The sequence below is a fragment of the Bos javanicus genome, chromosome 16 (genome assembly GCF_032452875.1).
Source record: "Bos javanicus breed banteng chromosome 16, ARS-OSU_banteng_1.0, whole genome shotgun sequence".
NCBI classification, from domain to species: domain Eukaryota; kingdom Metazoa; phylum Chordata; class Mammalia; order Artiodactyla; family Bovidae; genus Bos; species Bos javanicus.
In genome coordinates this window covers 45,530,815-45,546,812 of record NC_083883.1, presented here as the reverse complement: position 1 = coordinate 45,546,812, position 15,998 = coordinate 45,530,815, and the positions used below count along the sequence as shown (strand labels likewise).

The following is a 15,998-nucleotide window of genomic DNA, read 5'->3' as shown; positions in this document are numbered from 1 at the left end:
CATTTTTGAAAAACTGAAATTCTTGTTAATCTCTTGCACTAGGAATTAATCAAACCACTCAAATCCTTATTCATTCAAATCAAATGTTTTAAGCAAAAAACACCTTAGTAAAGCATTTCTAAGCATGTTGGCATTATTTAATATGCAAAAGTTCAAGTAATTATTAAAACATTTTATAAAGGCATAATTTCAAAGCATTTCATTACTCTCATTTATGAATCAAAAAACACAGATAGTATCTCAGTTGTCCTAATTTTTTTTCAATTCTTCTAATGAGTTTTTTCTTGTATAATTTTGAGTTGGCCCTTAACACAAACATCCACATATACACTAATTACAAATTTCCACTTCTAAGAAACAGAGTTGGAATGACAGCTATTCACCAGTACTCTAGCACAGTAGCTCTCTACAAACATCAAATTGTCTCAAACTTCCTTAAGCTCCTATTTAAAAAAAAAAAACAAAAACAGAATACCCAGAGTTTTCTGCATGAAAAAATTTCACATATACAGAGCAGGTTTAGTAAAATAACATTTTTAGGTAAGTATTTTATGGAAGTAAACATAATTAAACTTCTTCAACGATTTCCTACACAGAGTCCTAAAAATCCAAATACATTAGGAGAAAATGAATTACCCAATCACACAATAATCACGAACCATTAAAACTTGAAATCCCATGAAGCCTACAATGACTGTCAATCATGAGTGAAAACACCACTCAGAAGCTGGGTCAATGGGGCCAATAAGACGCCCTGAGATTATTTACTCCCAAAGCCTCACTCTGATTTTCACTTGTGTCACCACTTCTCCCACTTAAGAACTGACACATCTCATGTGAAAATGTTGTGGTGATTCAAAATAACTTTCCACACGACTGTCCCGTAAGTGGGGTGCGGGTGGGGACAAGCACGGCAGGTCCCACAGAGCCGCACCTGCCTGACCATCCCACTCAGGGCCGAGTGGCTTCATCCCACTCTTAAATCATACACTTCATGCAAAAAGGACATTTAGTCCTTGCACACGTATTTATTGCTGGTGGCTTACCTCAAACACAGCACGGAGGAAGTCCACTACCCCATTACAGTTTATCACAATACATATAGATAGCAACCAAGTGACCAAGACCTTTATTTTAAAAACAGAAGTGGGGAAGGTGTGGCCTTCAGAAGTAACAAGTCAGTAACTCAACCCTCCTCTTTTTTTTTGAAACCTTTTTTAAATTGAAGTATAGGTGATGTACAATATTATATAAGACACAGGTGTACAATACAGTGATTCCTAATTTTTAAGATTATACTCCATCTATAGTTATCATAGAATGTTAGGTATATTGTACTGTACAAGATATCCCTGTACCTTATTTTGTACATAATAGTTTGTTCCTCTTAAGCCTCTACCCCTATCTTGCCCCTCTCCTCTCCTCACTGATAACAACTAATTTGTTCTCTGCTTCTTTTTTATTATATTCACTAGTTTGCTTTCTTTTTTTAAGATACCACATATAAGTGAGATCACACAGAATTTGTCTTTCTCTGTCTGACTTACTTCAATTAACAAAGTACCCTCTAAGTCCATTCACGTTCTTGCAAATGGCAAAATTTCCTTCTTCTCTCCAACTTTTCTTGACCTGGAATCAGGTCAAGAAGGGCACTGAGGCACCCAACTCCTGACGGTAAGAACGACTAAACTGACAAAAAGGAACGACTCTTCAAAGAACCATCTCTGCTGTACTTCCCATTATCTAAGACGTGACTCCTCAATCTATAAGCAGAAAATACCTAGCAACAAACTTCCAAGGTTTTCACTTCATTATCCCACACAACACTCAAGTCACAAAGCAGTAAGCAAGTGGTACTGACCTTTCCACAGGGAATGAACAAAGAGGGTACAGAGAAAAAGAAAGTACAGAAAGACTCAATTTGGCAGGCTTGGCTTGAGAGACTACAAAAAACCTAGAGAGAAAACAACCACTGCTTCATACAGAAACAAACCATCACATCCAAAGGCATTTTTCCTACGAGCTGCCTTCTCTGGGATGTTTACATAAGACTAGGCCATCATTTATCTTTGCTAAAAGTCACTGATATAGAAAATTCAAAGTGGAACATAATAATGCCTAAAAAATATTATGACCTTAGCTACATTCACATAAACTTCCTAAAGAAAATTTTATAAAGTATTTTTAGAATTATTTAAATATATTAAATACCACACACTGCAGGCTAACTCAAGGTAAAGAAGCAAATCTCGTTGGCCTGTTTAATAAACGAAAGACTAATTTGTAGTTAACGCATGCACTGTATCAAACGACTACTAAAGTTTTTTGGTAACTTTATCCACTTAACTTTTTCCACTGAAGTGTAACTTCATTCAATATTCAGTAAATATTTATTATGGATCTTAGATGAGTCATGCAATATATACATCAATGAATAAAACAGATGAAATATCTGCTTTTCTCAAGCTTAAACCTAGAGCACCAACTAAACGTCAACGTCACAATCATCACTGCACTGTCCAGGATGTAGGCTGATCTTTTCACCTAAAAACAAGCCATGTGCAAAGTGGTGGGCACTTTATATCCCAACTTTATAGGTAAATAAAGCAAGGTGAGGAGGGTGTAATGTCTTGCCCAGTGTCATGGAAAACAAGAACTGATGAACAGACTAGCTGATTTCCAAGTGGAGCTCTCCACCCAGGCACCCTACCATCCCCCAAAACTCAATCCCAGAATAACATCTAATCTTCTCAATTAGCCATGTTCAAATTAATGTGCATTTCCTGCCTCCCCTAGGAGTTTTCAATACAAAGTTGACCTAACATTACAATGAATGCCCATACACCATACATTCTGTCCTGAGCGGCCACATCAGCCAAGCTGGGATTAAATAACTGTGGTGTATAACACACGTATACACACAAGGTTGCCTGTTAGTGAAGCCTCCCTTACCTCCCAGCACTGTCTATGTAAAGGTCTCTAACAAAAAAAAAAAAACAAGATATAGCCACTTATTCTCAGTTAAACTTTCATTTTAAAAAAGGAAAAGTAGCTAACTGTTTTCAGTCTTCTGAGAAACTCAATTTTGGTGGAGAGAGGGCAATTTCAACGGTAGGTGGAGCTAAGCTGAAGCCCCTGACTGTTGCATTGTGGCAAGCAGCTTTTGGGGTAGGGTTATGGGTCTAGGCCAGGAACCAGGAAGAAATTCCAAACGTTCCTCCCTCAGCCACTCACATTTGGCTATGAAACAGAGAGACACCAGATACTAAATCTTACATAACTCAGTCCCCACATTCACAGCAGTAATGGAGGTGTGCCTTTGCCAAGGTAAGGAGTGGGAGGCATCTTTAACTATTCCATATGCAGGATCAGCACTAAGAATACAAGCTGTTAGGGACGACAATGATACCAGAGCATATGCATCCATGAAGAGTTGTAACAACACCCCGAGCCCTAAAAGTCAACTGGAAAAAGCAAAATTTACTACAGATAGGTCCCCAACTCCAAGGAGTCTCTATTTAATAAACCACTTAGGAGCAAAAATGAACCAATGGTATCTGCTAAAAATGATATTTGTAATAATTATCTATATGACCTGAAAATTAATTTCATGTACAAATAGCTGAAGAATTGATAACTATAATAACTCAAGGAAACAAGCAACATAATTTTTCTATTTAATGAGTAACAGAAACTATTAGGAATCCACACAGAATTCCCATGCAGGATATTAAAAGAATGGCTTCAACCATTCATCTGGGAGTGAAGGATGAGGCAGGAAGCATGACTCTTAGAGCCAGATGAGGAACTCTGAGGGGTGACATTGAATGGAACCTACCAATCTCAATAATCTCCGTCCAGCATTCTCAAAATCTATGATTATTTCTAGACAGCAAAGCAATTCTACTATGCTAAGGCCTGGGTTCCTATAAGAATAGAATTTTATTGCTTTTTTTTGTAAAAGAAGGGAATCCTTCCTCCACATCAGTCCTACGAATGTTCTCCAACAAGGGCTGACATCCACTCTACCGCAGCTGTCGGTCCAGGCAGAACCCAAGACCCCTGAGGGGAGGACCTTTGCCTTACATTCCTCAGTCCCCTTATAGCTACGCTCAACAGAGAACACAAAGCAGGCTTGCCTGTCGAAGGCCCTGGCAATAACCCAGAACATCTGAACTCACCCTGGCACATAATGCCCCTGGGGATACCGACTGGCTTGGAACAAAACCCTCAGTGCACACTCAGCCACATGGTGACAGAGAAAAGCTGGGGGAGTGCAGCAGAAGAAAAGGCTCGCCGCTGTGAGCCCAAGCTCTTTCCGATACAGTCAATGGAGAGCTCCTCCAGCTGGCCCAAGAAGGGGGCCCTACACTGAAAGAAAACAAGGAGGGTAATCTGAGACTCCAACAGGAAGAAGCACCAGTGCAGCAAGACTCAGGGAGAGAGCTCACTTTCTCTCTCTCTCTGCACAGCTACGCCAAACCTCTGCTTCAGCTTCCTCCCCTACAAAAGGCCTTCCCCCAGTGCCTCTGATGGTCCCCAAACACACCTTGTACTCAGAAACTCACCATGATAAAAGGACTGATTCTAATTTATGGTATAAACAAAGAAAGACATCTCTCAGTTAAACCTCAAATCCAAAAAAGATAAAATATGTAATTAATCAACAACATGTCAAAGCTGTTGGGTTATTCCTTTCCATGGTTCCATCTGCCACGTGTGGCATTTGCTGTGCACAAAACCAACCCTGGTTTCTTCTTTGCAAAATCTTGCAAAGAAACAAAGCACATTTCCTTCTGTTCATCTTTTCGCCTATTAGTTGGGCAAGCGGAAGGAGAGAAAGTCTATGATTATTCTCATCTGTGAGGTTATCTTTTCATAAGTGGTATTCAGAAACAAGGAAAGTGGGTAACCAGACAATAACTATATTTCTTCCAGAAGCACATATTTTCTTCATCATCCTTATTATTCTTACACAAAAACGATGAATATGTTCTGAATACAAAACTCAATCAGAAACACGTGACATAGCATACGTGACTTAGAAAAAGGCATCTAAACCCATAGCACCCCACTTTCCACATCATTTTAATGTGCTGCACTAGACCAATCCTGACAACAGAAGCCTCAGCTTTTATTGCTGTTAATACCCTGAGCAATTACTGTAGCTCAGCAGGAACCTCTGCCCCAAACAGCAGCTATCACACTGTAATCAGCATTTCATAAGAGACGCCGTTCAAACATGAAGGCACCTGCTAACATGCAAAACGTATACAGAAGGGACTCAGACTCTAACAGTTAAAAGAAAAATCTTTGCAATATGATTCCACAGCTATATCTTTTCCATGGTGCACTGGTGTTACACATTTGGTAAAAATCACACACAAAGACAATGAGCAGAGAGCAATGGCAGCACCACTAGCAAAAGCTAACTCCTCATGAAACAAGGCCGCCGCCCAGATTCACAGATGTCGGTGCAGCATCTGTAAAAAAAATCTCTGGATGGCAACATATAATAAACAGCAGAGACCTCTAAAAATGGTAAAACCTCATGTTGACATAAACTCTGAACAGAAAGCATTTGATTTACAAGATTAAACTGCAAGGCCACCTTGTAAAACAACCAGAAGGTAAAAGAGATCTATGAAGAATAAAGAAATCTCAGACATAAATGGCCTGATTTACTTTGTTTTAAAGTAGCAAAACACATGTGTTACTCATGTGATAACTTTTGAATAAAGAAAAGTAAATGGCAGGCAACTTTTTAACTCAATAGGATATACTAATTGGACATTTGGAATCATTCAAAATGTGTTATTTTTTTAAAAAAGAGATGCACAGTTCAGAATATTATTTTCCTTAGACTGAAATACCACGAACAATGTATGTCAGAGCACAAGTGTTATCAGAAGTCACAGAGGGGTTTGGAAATGTGGCGTTCACAGACACTGACGTGTATCTCTACAAAGCTAAACAACTGGCATGCCTCTAAACCTAAGAATGTACACAGTGGCTCATAACCTTCAAGTACAAGAATCCTTTCTTATCATGTTTCAAAAGATCCCCAAATTACAGTAATTCACATAACAATGGTTTGAGGAAAATACTAAACAATAATAGTGATTCTTAACTATGTCTTGTCATTAAATAAGTTAATTTTAAAAATCACAGAAGCATATTGATACATTTGAAAAGGAGTTATACAGACATATGTAAGGTACATTTATTGAACATTGAGAATGTTTATTTACAGACCTCTGCAAACTCTCTATGAATATTGAAGGATCCAAAGTTCCCAGTCTGACAACCAGTGGACTGAAAGCAAGATTTCATTTCAGACAATCCCAGCACTTAAGCACTTGTGAAAGGTTTTCAGTGAGAAAGCAGTGTAGTTATTCCATCACCAGGCTTCCTTTTCGCAACCGCCACTCCTGGGAGACTCCCCCAAAAAAGGTTCAAGATATTCTCCATATTTGCTTAACATACCTAAGAAAGTATGCCACAGAAAATCATAATCTCTGGCCCATTTACATCCTTTTTCTCTCCGCAATTCATCATGAAATCCCAAATTCACTTCACTTCAGGTTCTTCACAATGGCTGAGAAAAAAACTACTCAAGGTAATCTCTGAAATTGTTGTCAAAACAGTTACTAAAGGAATAAAAATTTCAGAAATATTTGTTTGCAGGATGAGCTTTCTAACATTAAATGTTACTAATACAAAGCTGCTTACTGCCTTATTGGAGTGTTGTAGTCACCAAGTGGTCAGCACTTTAGAGGTGAGCAGGTTACCAAGTCAACATGGAGAGAAGCAATCAACAGAGACAGCCGATGGAACTGGGAGAGCACAGAGCAGAATCAACAGCACGTGAAAAGATGCTTACCAGTTTGAAGTCTTGGATGCTACAGATGAAGTACGGTGTGTTGGGCCTCCGACTCTCGATATACACACAGTCTTTAAAAGAAAAAGAAAATTTTAAACAATGGCATTTACCTTTAAGGAAACAAAGACAGGGCCCATAAAGCCACTGCATAAATAAATAAATAAATAAATAACAAAGCACATACCTTTTATAGAAAAAATTTTAAAGGTGATATTAAATTACAAATAATTTTAAGCTAAAAGGAAACAGCTCTTGAGTTCTTTTTGATCACTTGCTGATGATTTAAAGAATTGGTAAAGCCTCAGTTATTGTTCCCAGCAGCCCTCAAGAAGGGGAGTGGGAATCCCATGGGATTATCCATAATCAGATGAAGAGACTTCGATAAAGGGAATTACTTACTCAAGTAATTACACGCCAAAACAAAATCGTGAATATCTTACTCAGACAGATGCTCCCCATCTTCACAAAGACAAACAGCTTTGCCAACTACTGCTTTATTTTTAATAAATATTTTGTGAGGAAATAAATGAAATATGTAAAAAAGACTACCTTGAACATGCTACTACAATAACCTTTTCACCCACACAAACAAAGAGAAAACCATCTACTATCTCATGGGTAACTTTCTATTAAATTTTAACCTAAACATATTTTACTTTCTAATCATAAAGAAAACGAAGGCAGCCAATCAGAGATGGAATGAAGTAAACCAAATTAGATTTTCCTCAGGGAAGAAGATCACTTTCTTAAATTACATTTGACAAGGCAGTAGCTGGGTAATTATTTCTGATGCTCTCAACAGCTGGAGTCTAAAGGTTACTTTCTAAAATGACAGGCTAAGATATATTTGTTGTTTTAGAAGTAATGATTTTAGGGAAAGCAATACCTATAAAGGAATATAAAAACTCTCCACACTACAGCCCAAGATCATCATAAAGCACAGGACAGGAAAGTTTGTGTATTATTTACTGAGAAGTAATGGCATCTGCTGTCAATCACATTTTCCAGGGAGAGTGACCATAATGCCCACACTTAAAATGCCATGTTTTATCTTCCTCACGACCCGTCACAACAATGACTTAGAATTTTCTCAAACCAGGCAGATACCTCTATTTCTCCAGTTCATGCATGTGAAGAACACAACATACCCAGGCCCCCAAAAATCAAAGGTCTGGAGTCCCCAATCCAGTGGAAATCCTAGCCCCACCACAGGTACCAATAAGACCCACCAAGAGGTAGACCAGGAAGACAGAGGGGCACTTCCTTCCATGAAACTTTCTGAAAGACAGCAGGATTTTTGAGGCCCAGAATCATTACAGAAAAGGAAGAAATCTGAAAGTCAAACATTTAGGCATCCAGAATTTCCCAACTGATTTCTCTACTCAGATGTAGGCTCCAGAACAGCTATTCGATCTCTGAATGCACGTGAAATGGCAGTTCAGGAATGAACTGCTGACTGAGCTTTCTATCTTGCTCCAAAGTCCAGGATGCTGGGGGAAAAAAAAAGCTGCTCAATATTCAGACAACATCCACTATCATGCTAATCACCTGAAGGGATGAAGGGAATCCTTCCCACAGTGGTAAATATTTATCTTCCTAATTCTAGTTTGGTATTCAAGTAAAAACTGAAGAAACCCATTCCTTAAATAAAAACTGTAGCTCCAACTTGGGCAAATTTGGGGACAATCCAAGGTCCTTAATTTCCATGTTCCAATCCTTGTTGTATCCACTTGCCAGCACTTCAAATCTCCAGATATCCATTATTTATTCACCTCACTCAATCTGAACACAGATCATAGCCCATACACCTTCTTCCTATCACCTATGGCCCACAAAGGAACTATTTTCGGTCTTTCATAACATAACACTGTCATGTATGCTCAGCTGCTCAGTCACGTCCGACTCTTTTCAACCCCCATGGAATGTAGTCCTCTAGGCTTCTCTCTGTCCATGGGATTCTCCAGGCAAGAATACTGGAGTGTCTATTTCCTTCTCCAGGGGATCTTCCCACCAAGGAATCGAACCTGAGTTTCCCATTTCTCCTGCATTGGTGGGTGAATTCTTCTACCACTGCACCACCTGAGAAGTCCAACACTATCACACCTAGCTTCTAGTCACTGACTTCAAAACTAACAGGTCCCTTCCTGACGAATGATCTCCACTTTCGTAAAGCTCATGTGACAAAAAAGCTTGTTGCAGTCAATGCTCTGATCACATGTCACACCTTACCTTCCCTAGGCTTCACTGTTCAACTGCACCAAAGCCCACAGCCCGACCACATCAAACCCTCTTTATTATTTTATTCTTACAAGCACCTGCAGCCATATAATGAGTTACCTCCAGCAGCAGTGAATTCTCATAGCTCCTCTACAAAGAAATATCTCCTTACCCTGATAAAAAATTTCCTTAATATTGTATAAATATACTGACAATTTACATCCACTGTGTGGTCAGTTATTTGGCAGTCAAGATGGTCTACACTGTCCACTATCAATTTTGAGCTCAAAGAAACATACTCATTTCTGCATTCTCTGTACTCCCCCAAAGGACTGATGTCTGATACTGATGTTGGTAAGACTAGACAGAATCGAAGTAAATAACAGATAGTTAGATAATAAGGATTAAGAATAACTCTATTCTTTTTACACACAAAAAAAGCTTTAACATATATATATATTATAATCAACAGAATCATTATTACTATAAACCCTTTACTTATAAAGACATAAAGTAGCTATTAACATATATTTGGAGAAGGCAATGACAACCAGTACTCTTGCCTGGAAATTCCCATGGGCCGAGGAGCCTGGGAGGCTGCAGTCCATGGGGTCACGAAGAGTTGGACACAACTGAACAACTTCACTTTCACTTTTCACTTTCATGCATTGGAGAGGGAAATGGCAACCCACTCCAGTGTTTTTGCCTGGAGAATCCCAGGGACGGGGAGCTTGGTGGGCTGCCGTCTATGGGGTCACACAGAGTCGGACACTACTGAAGCGACTTAGCAACAGCAACATATATTTAAAAAGCTTTCCAGAAGAGGCGAGAAAATCTATATTCTTTCATTTTTCACTACAAAGATACATTCAGGAAAATGATTATCTGTAAATGTGTGTGTGCTCAGTTGTATCCGACTCTTTGCAACCCCATGGACTGCATCCCACAAGGCTTCTTTGTCTATGGGATTTCCTGGCAAGACTACTGGGGTGGGTTGCCATTTCCTGCTCCAGGAGATCTTCCCAACCCAGGGATCAAAAGGGCACCTCCTGCATTAGCAGGCAGACTCTTTACCACTGAGTAAACTGGGAAACCACATCTGTAAATATACCTGAGCATAAATCTGTTAGAGAAGGAAGGAACACACATGATGTGAAGGACAACTACTGATAACACTTCTCTGTGGTCTTACTGGAAGCTGCCCTGAGGAAGAGTGTTATATGGAATTTGCATATCAACACCTTATTACTAGATACAAAGTTACCTCTGTTTAAAAAGCTATCATGGCAAACCAAATTGATCCAAAAATTATAAATCCAGATATGAGATTTCAAACTACAAGGTAAGTTATATGTAAAACAGGTCATTGAATTCAGTTCAGTTGTGTCCGACTCCTTACGACCCCATGGACTGCAGCACACTAGGCTTCCCGGCGTCCATCAACAACTCCCAGTGCTTGCACAAACTCATGTCCATTGAGTTGGTGATGCTACCCAACCATTTCGTCCTCTATCATCCCTTTCTCCTCCTGCCTTCAATCTTTCACAGCATCAGGGTCTTTTCCAAGGAGTCAATGCTTTGCATCAGGTGGCCAAAATACTGGACCTTCAGCTTCAGCATCAGTCCTTCCAATGAATATTCAGGACTGATTTCCTTTAGGATTGACTGGTTTGATCTCCTTGCTATCCAAGGGACTCTCAAGAGTCCTTTCCAACATCACAGTTCAAAAGCATCAATTCTTCCATGCTCAGCTTTCTTTATGGTCCAACTCTCACATCCATACATGACTAATGGAAAAAACATAGCTTTGAATAGATGGACCTTTGTTGGCAAAATAATGTCTCTGCTTTTTAATATGCTATCTAGGTTGGTCATAGCTTTTATTCCAAGAAGTAAGTGTCTTTTCATTTCATGGCTGCAGTCACCACCTGCAGTGATTTTGGAGCCCAAGAAAATAAAGTCTCTGTTTCCATTGTTTCCCTATCTATTTGCCATGAAATGATGGGACCAGATACCATGATCTTAGTTTTCTGAATGTTGAGCTTTAAGCCAACTTTTTCACTCTCCTCTTTCACTTTCAATAAGAGGCTCTTTAGTTCTTTGCTTTCTGTCATAGGTTGGTATCATCTGCATATCTGAGGTTTTTGATATTTCTCCCTGCAATCTTGATTCCAGCTTGTGCTTCATCCAGCCCAGCATTTCACATGATGTATTCTGCATATAAGTTAAATAAGCAGGGTGACAATATATAGCCTTGACATACTCCTTTCCCAATTTTGAACCAGTCTAATTGTCTATGGCCAGTTCTAACTGTTGCTTCTTGACCTGCCAATAGGTTTCCCAGGAGGCAGGTAAGGCGATCTGGTATTCCCATGGCTTTAAGAATCTTCTACAGTTTTATGTGATCCACACAGTCAAAGGCTTTAGCGTAGTCAATGAAACAGAAGTAGATACTTTTTTGGAATTCTCTTGCTTTTTCTATGATCCAACAGATGCTGGCAATTTGATCTCAGCTGGAAAGAATATAATCAATCTGACTTCGGTATTGATCATCTGGTGATGTCCATGTATAGAATCATCTCCTGTGTTGTGGAAGAGGGTGTTTGCTATGACCAGTGCATTCTCTTAGCAAAACTCTGTTAGCCTTTGCTCTGCTTCACTTTGTACTCCAAGGCCAAACTTGCCTGTTACTCCAGGTATCTCTTGACTTCCTACTTTTGCATTCCAGTCCCCTATGATGAAACAGACAGCTTTTTTTGCTGTTCTAGAAGGTCTTGTAGGTCTTCAGAGAACCGTGAAAACCTTCATATCAACTTCAGCTTCTTCGGCATTAGTGGTTGGGGCACTAGACTGGATTATTGTGATATTGAATGATTCGCCTTGGAAACGAACAGAGATCACCGTCATTCTTGAAATTCTTAAAATTTCAAGTACTGCATTTCAGACTCTTTTGTTGACTATGAGGGCTACTCTATTTCTTCTAAAGGATCCTTACCCACAGTAGTAGATATAATGGTCATCTAAATTAAATTCGCCCATTGCACTCCATTTTAGTTCACTGATTCCTGTGTGACCACTTCCAATTTACCTTGATTCATGGATCTAACATTCCAGGTTCCTATGCAATACTGTTCTTTACAGCATCAGACTTCCATCACCAGTCCCATCCACAACTGGGCACTGTTTTTGCTTTGGCTCAGACTCTTCATTGTTCCTGAAGCTATTTCTCCACCCTTCTCTAGTAGCATATTGGGCACCTATAAACCTGGGGAGGTCATGAACAGAACCCCATACTGTTTGTGGGGTTATCAAGGCAAGAATACCGAAGTGGTTTGCCATTCCCTTCTCCAGTGGACCACATTTGATCTCTATCAGTATTTTGAAGCTTATATGTGAAAAAGATTGAGAATATCTTCAAAATTATCCTCGAAACTGACAAAACTTAAGAGATTACTTACATAAATGATAACACACAGAATGACCAAAGTCAGAAGTCATTAAATTCCTGACATGAACTAAAAATTTTAACACCATGTCAAACTTACCATATGGATGGGGGGAAAATACACCGCTTTGATCTGACTTTTCTAAGTCATTTTAAAAATAAAAGCATGAAAAATTATTGTTTTAAATTTTTAATTTTTAAAATTTTTCTTTCTAACCCTTCCAGTAAAAAGGAGAATCCAACTACAAGAGAATATATTCTAAGAAGCAATTTGGAATTTAAAAATTAAAAGAATATCTGACTCTTTGCGACGCTCCTCAGCTCACAGGATTCTCCAAATAAGAACAGTGGAGTGGATTGCTATACCCTCCTACAGAGGATCTTCCTGACTCAGGGATTGAACCCACATCTCTTATGTCTCCTCCATTGGTAGGCAGGTTCTTTACCACCAGTGCCACCTGGAAATCCTTCAAATAAGGTTAAAAAAGGCCAAATAATTCAGAAGTATTTCCCAACTGTCTCATTAATTAAGCAGCTATTTAAGAAAGTAAATTTATATATGTGTTTACAGTTAACACAAAAATAAAGTGGTTTTATTTGGGAAGGAAATGATGAGAACGTAAGTCAATAGCAACGCTAAAATCTCAGTTGAATATACGCCCAGTAACCTTTTACAGCCAAAATGATTTGCCAAAAATTTTCATGTAATTTATGAGAGTGTGGATTGTCTGAAGCTGGTTATAAAACTGGTTTCACTCTGTTGGATCAATGATCCTCAACCTGAAAATTCCCCATGGTCAACACAAGTACTGTAAAAAGAATAATAATAAAAAAAGAACCTTTAAAGAAGAAAAAGCAAGCTAGCAATTCTGAAAGAACTGAGCAAAACTGATGCGATCCATTAAGTGCATAACGCACATTTTCAAAACTGCCCAGATGAAAATGCATATTTACCAGATTGAGCTAACAGCTGCTGCAGGGCAAATATATATTTTTTTTTAATCTTAAAATCAGCAAGCCTGAAACAGGCCAGAAAAAAATGAGTGACACTATTACCATCAATATCAATTATTCCAAACAACACATGATAACAAATTCTTCTCTTTACTAGAGGGTGTCTGGAAATGAAACCATGGGTCGAGGTTAAGATTTATTTTCTAACATGCAGCCTCTGCCTGGAAATTGATCACACGACCAAGTGACCTCAAATCCTGTGTCCATGATTTGGGCAATGATATTGAACTGGGCGATTCTGGCCATCTTTCACAACCTCAACATAGCTTTGTGTCCAAGAATCTCTTGTGCCATCTGCAAACAGTACAGCATTTGCTAAGCTGGAGAAGGAAGTCAGCCAATACTCAAAGGCAGATTCTAAAGGCAAACAAAGTTCTCTCTGCTTTTTCAACCCTCACTAAATCAGCAGGTCTACGAAAATAGAGCAAGAGTAGGGTCCTCTCAAGGGTAAAAACCACAGCCTGAAGCATCAGGCAGTTTGTCATCCTGAAACACAAAGAACCTGCCAGCATCCTTCTTGACAGCCTCCTCACAAGCACAGTGGACACTGCTCATGCAACGGGCACGCAGAGGGCAAGGCTCAGACTGGGGCTCCGGCCCAGGGAAGAAATATTTTCCCAGAGAGGGAAGTTCTCCCTGTTAACCTTTGAAATACCTTCTCAGCCCTCTGTGAAGCATGACAATGCCACCCTAAATAATTTCCAAAAGAAAACCTTTCCTTATAAAGAATATGCATGAACAAAGCCTTTCTCACCGACAAATTCCCGAGACCCCAGCTAGGTGGCACAGCAGTGGCCAAGGAAATTGACCCTTGGGACTGCTTAGCTCTCTGGCTCTCCCCTCCTTTTACACAAGATTCCTCCACCCCACACACTCTGAACCACTCCATCAGCCAAAAGCGGTGGGTCTAACACTGCAAAATAAAGTCCACAAGCATCTTGCTAGTTAATATGGATGTTTACAAATTTCCCACATACACAAGTGTGTGTGTTTGTACACCCACACCCATGAAACAACTATGAAACCCCAAGACCCAAACCCCAATCCCAGCATACTATGTAGCCTCCTTCAGAGCCTCTCATCTTGGTCCCCTAGTCAAACCTGCCACCATACTTCACCTCTATAAACAATATACTGCCTTCAGTATGATAAACACTTAAAAACTATAGAGGAATAAATGAATTGAATGAAAATATTAAAACAGAAAAGAAGCTATATTAGATCCTAGCAATAAAACTATGCTCTTAAGCAATACCAACATAAACGATGCTGTTTTCTAATAAAACTTCTCTAAGAAATAACTCAATTGCAGGATGACCTACTTATAGCTTTCTGCTAGATTCTTTTGTGGGGAAGGAATACTAGCATTGTCTGGGAATAGTGGAGAACTTAAAAAGGAAAAGGAAATAAAAACTGGGAAAACAGCACCTCTGTTAAAAGGAAATCTTGTTAGTCATTACCCTTACCCTATGTTTGACCCTGAAAAGAGTCACCAAAATTGGCTTAATAACATCTTCTTAAAGATTCTAAGATCTCAGGTAACACATATCCTTGGTTCTTTCCTTTTCAAATTCCATGTATTCATTTGTCTACAAATTTCCAACCAGAACTACAAAGCTTACACAGATTTTTGTCTAAAAACAACACTGTATACATCTAGCCAATATTTACCTGTCTTTATCCTCACTGCTAACAGGAAATTAAACTGAGAAAAATCAAGCTGGCAGGCAGGAGGGGGTAGCGAAGCAGGTCAAAACAAACTAATCTCAAATTTGTTTAAATTTTCAATTTCACTCTCTCTCTTCTTCTCTAGGAGTTAGAAAATCTAAAGCATCAAAAGCTTAACGACTGATTCGAGACAATTATCTTTCTAACACTAAGAAGTAACGTTGATTGTTCTGGAATAACTGCTGTTGCAAGACCTCACCCCATTCCCAAATCAAACCCATGCAACTTGGACTTGAAAATTCTGTAAAACAAGAAAAAAAGCAAGATGATCCTGCCAACAGCAGAAATCTTATTAGTTATTCTGATATGCTAAATAAAAGCCATGGTTTGACACTCTTACTACTGAAGTAAAGAATATTTTAAGCACTCTCATCACTACATTTTATTCCAAAAGTGTTCCTTAAAAGCCCTCCTTGTGACCCATACTGAATCCCTACTATGTAAAAGACTCTAGCCAGCCTTACATCAAACTCCAGTTAAATGAGGAGGATCTCTTTAGTGCACGTGTAAAGAGCTTAGGTGCTGGAGGAGAACACAGGAAATCTAGAAGAAGGGGAAAGGCGTGCAGGGTTGGGAGGAGGGGGTGTCCCTTTTCAAAAGGGACATCTGCCTCATGAAGCAGTGTCTCGGGGCAGCAGAGATGCAGGGAAAGGAATTTCAAGACCACTCGCATTCTTGCTGCTCCCCGACCCCAGTACCCTTTCTATTGCT

At 39.2% G+C, this 15,998-nt stretch overlaps 1 protein-coding gene across 5 annotated transcripts in view; it reads right to left on the bottom strand.

Moving 5' to 3' along the window:
- The window catches only part of RERE (arginine-glutamic acid dipeptide repeats), a 416,914-nt gene that overhangs the window by 222,083 nt on the left and 178,833 nt on the right, over nucleotides 1-15,998 (bottom strand). For all 5 annotated transcript variants that reach the window (XM_061382835.1, XM_061382834.1, XM_061382837.1 and 2 more), the window contains exon 3: nucleotides 6,884-6,954. In XM_061382835.1, coding sequence (XP_061238819.1) covers nucleotides 6,884-6,954 — 71 coding nt within the window. The remainder of the gene's footprint in view (nucleotides 1-6,883; nucleotides 6,955-15,998) is intronic.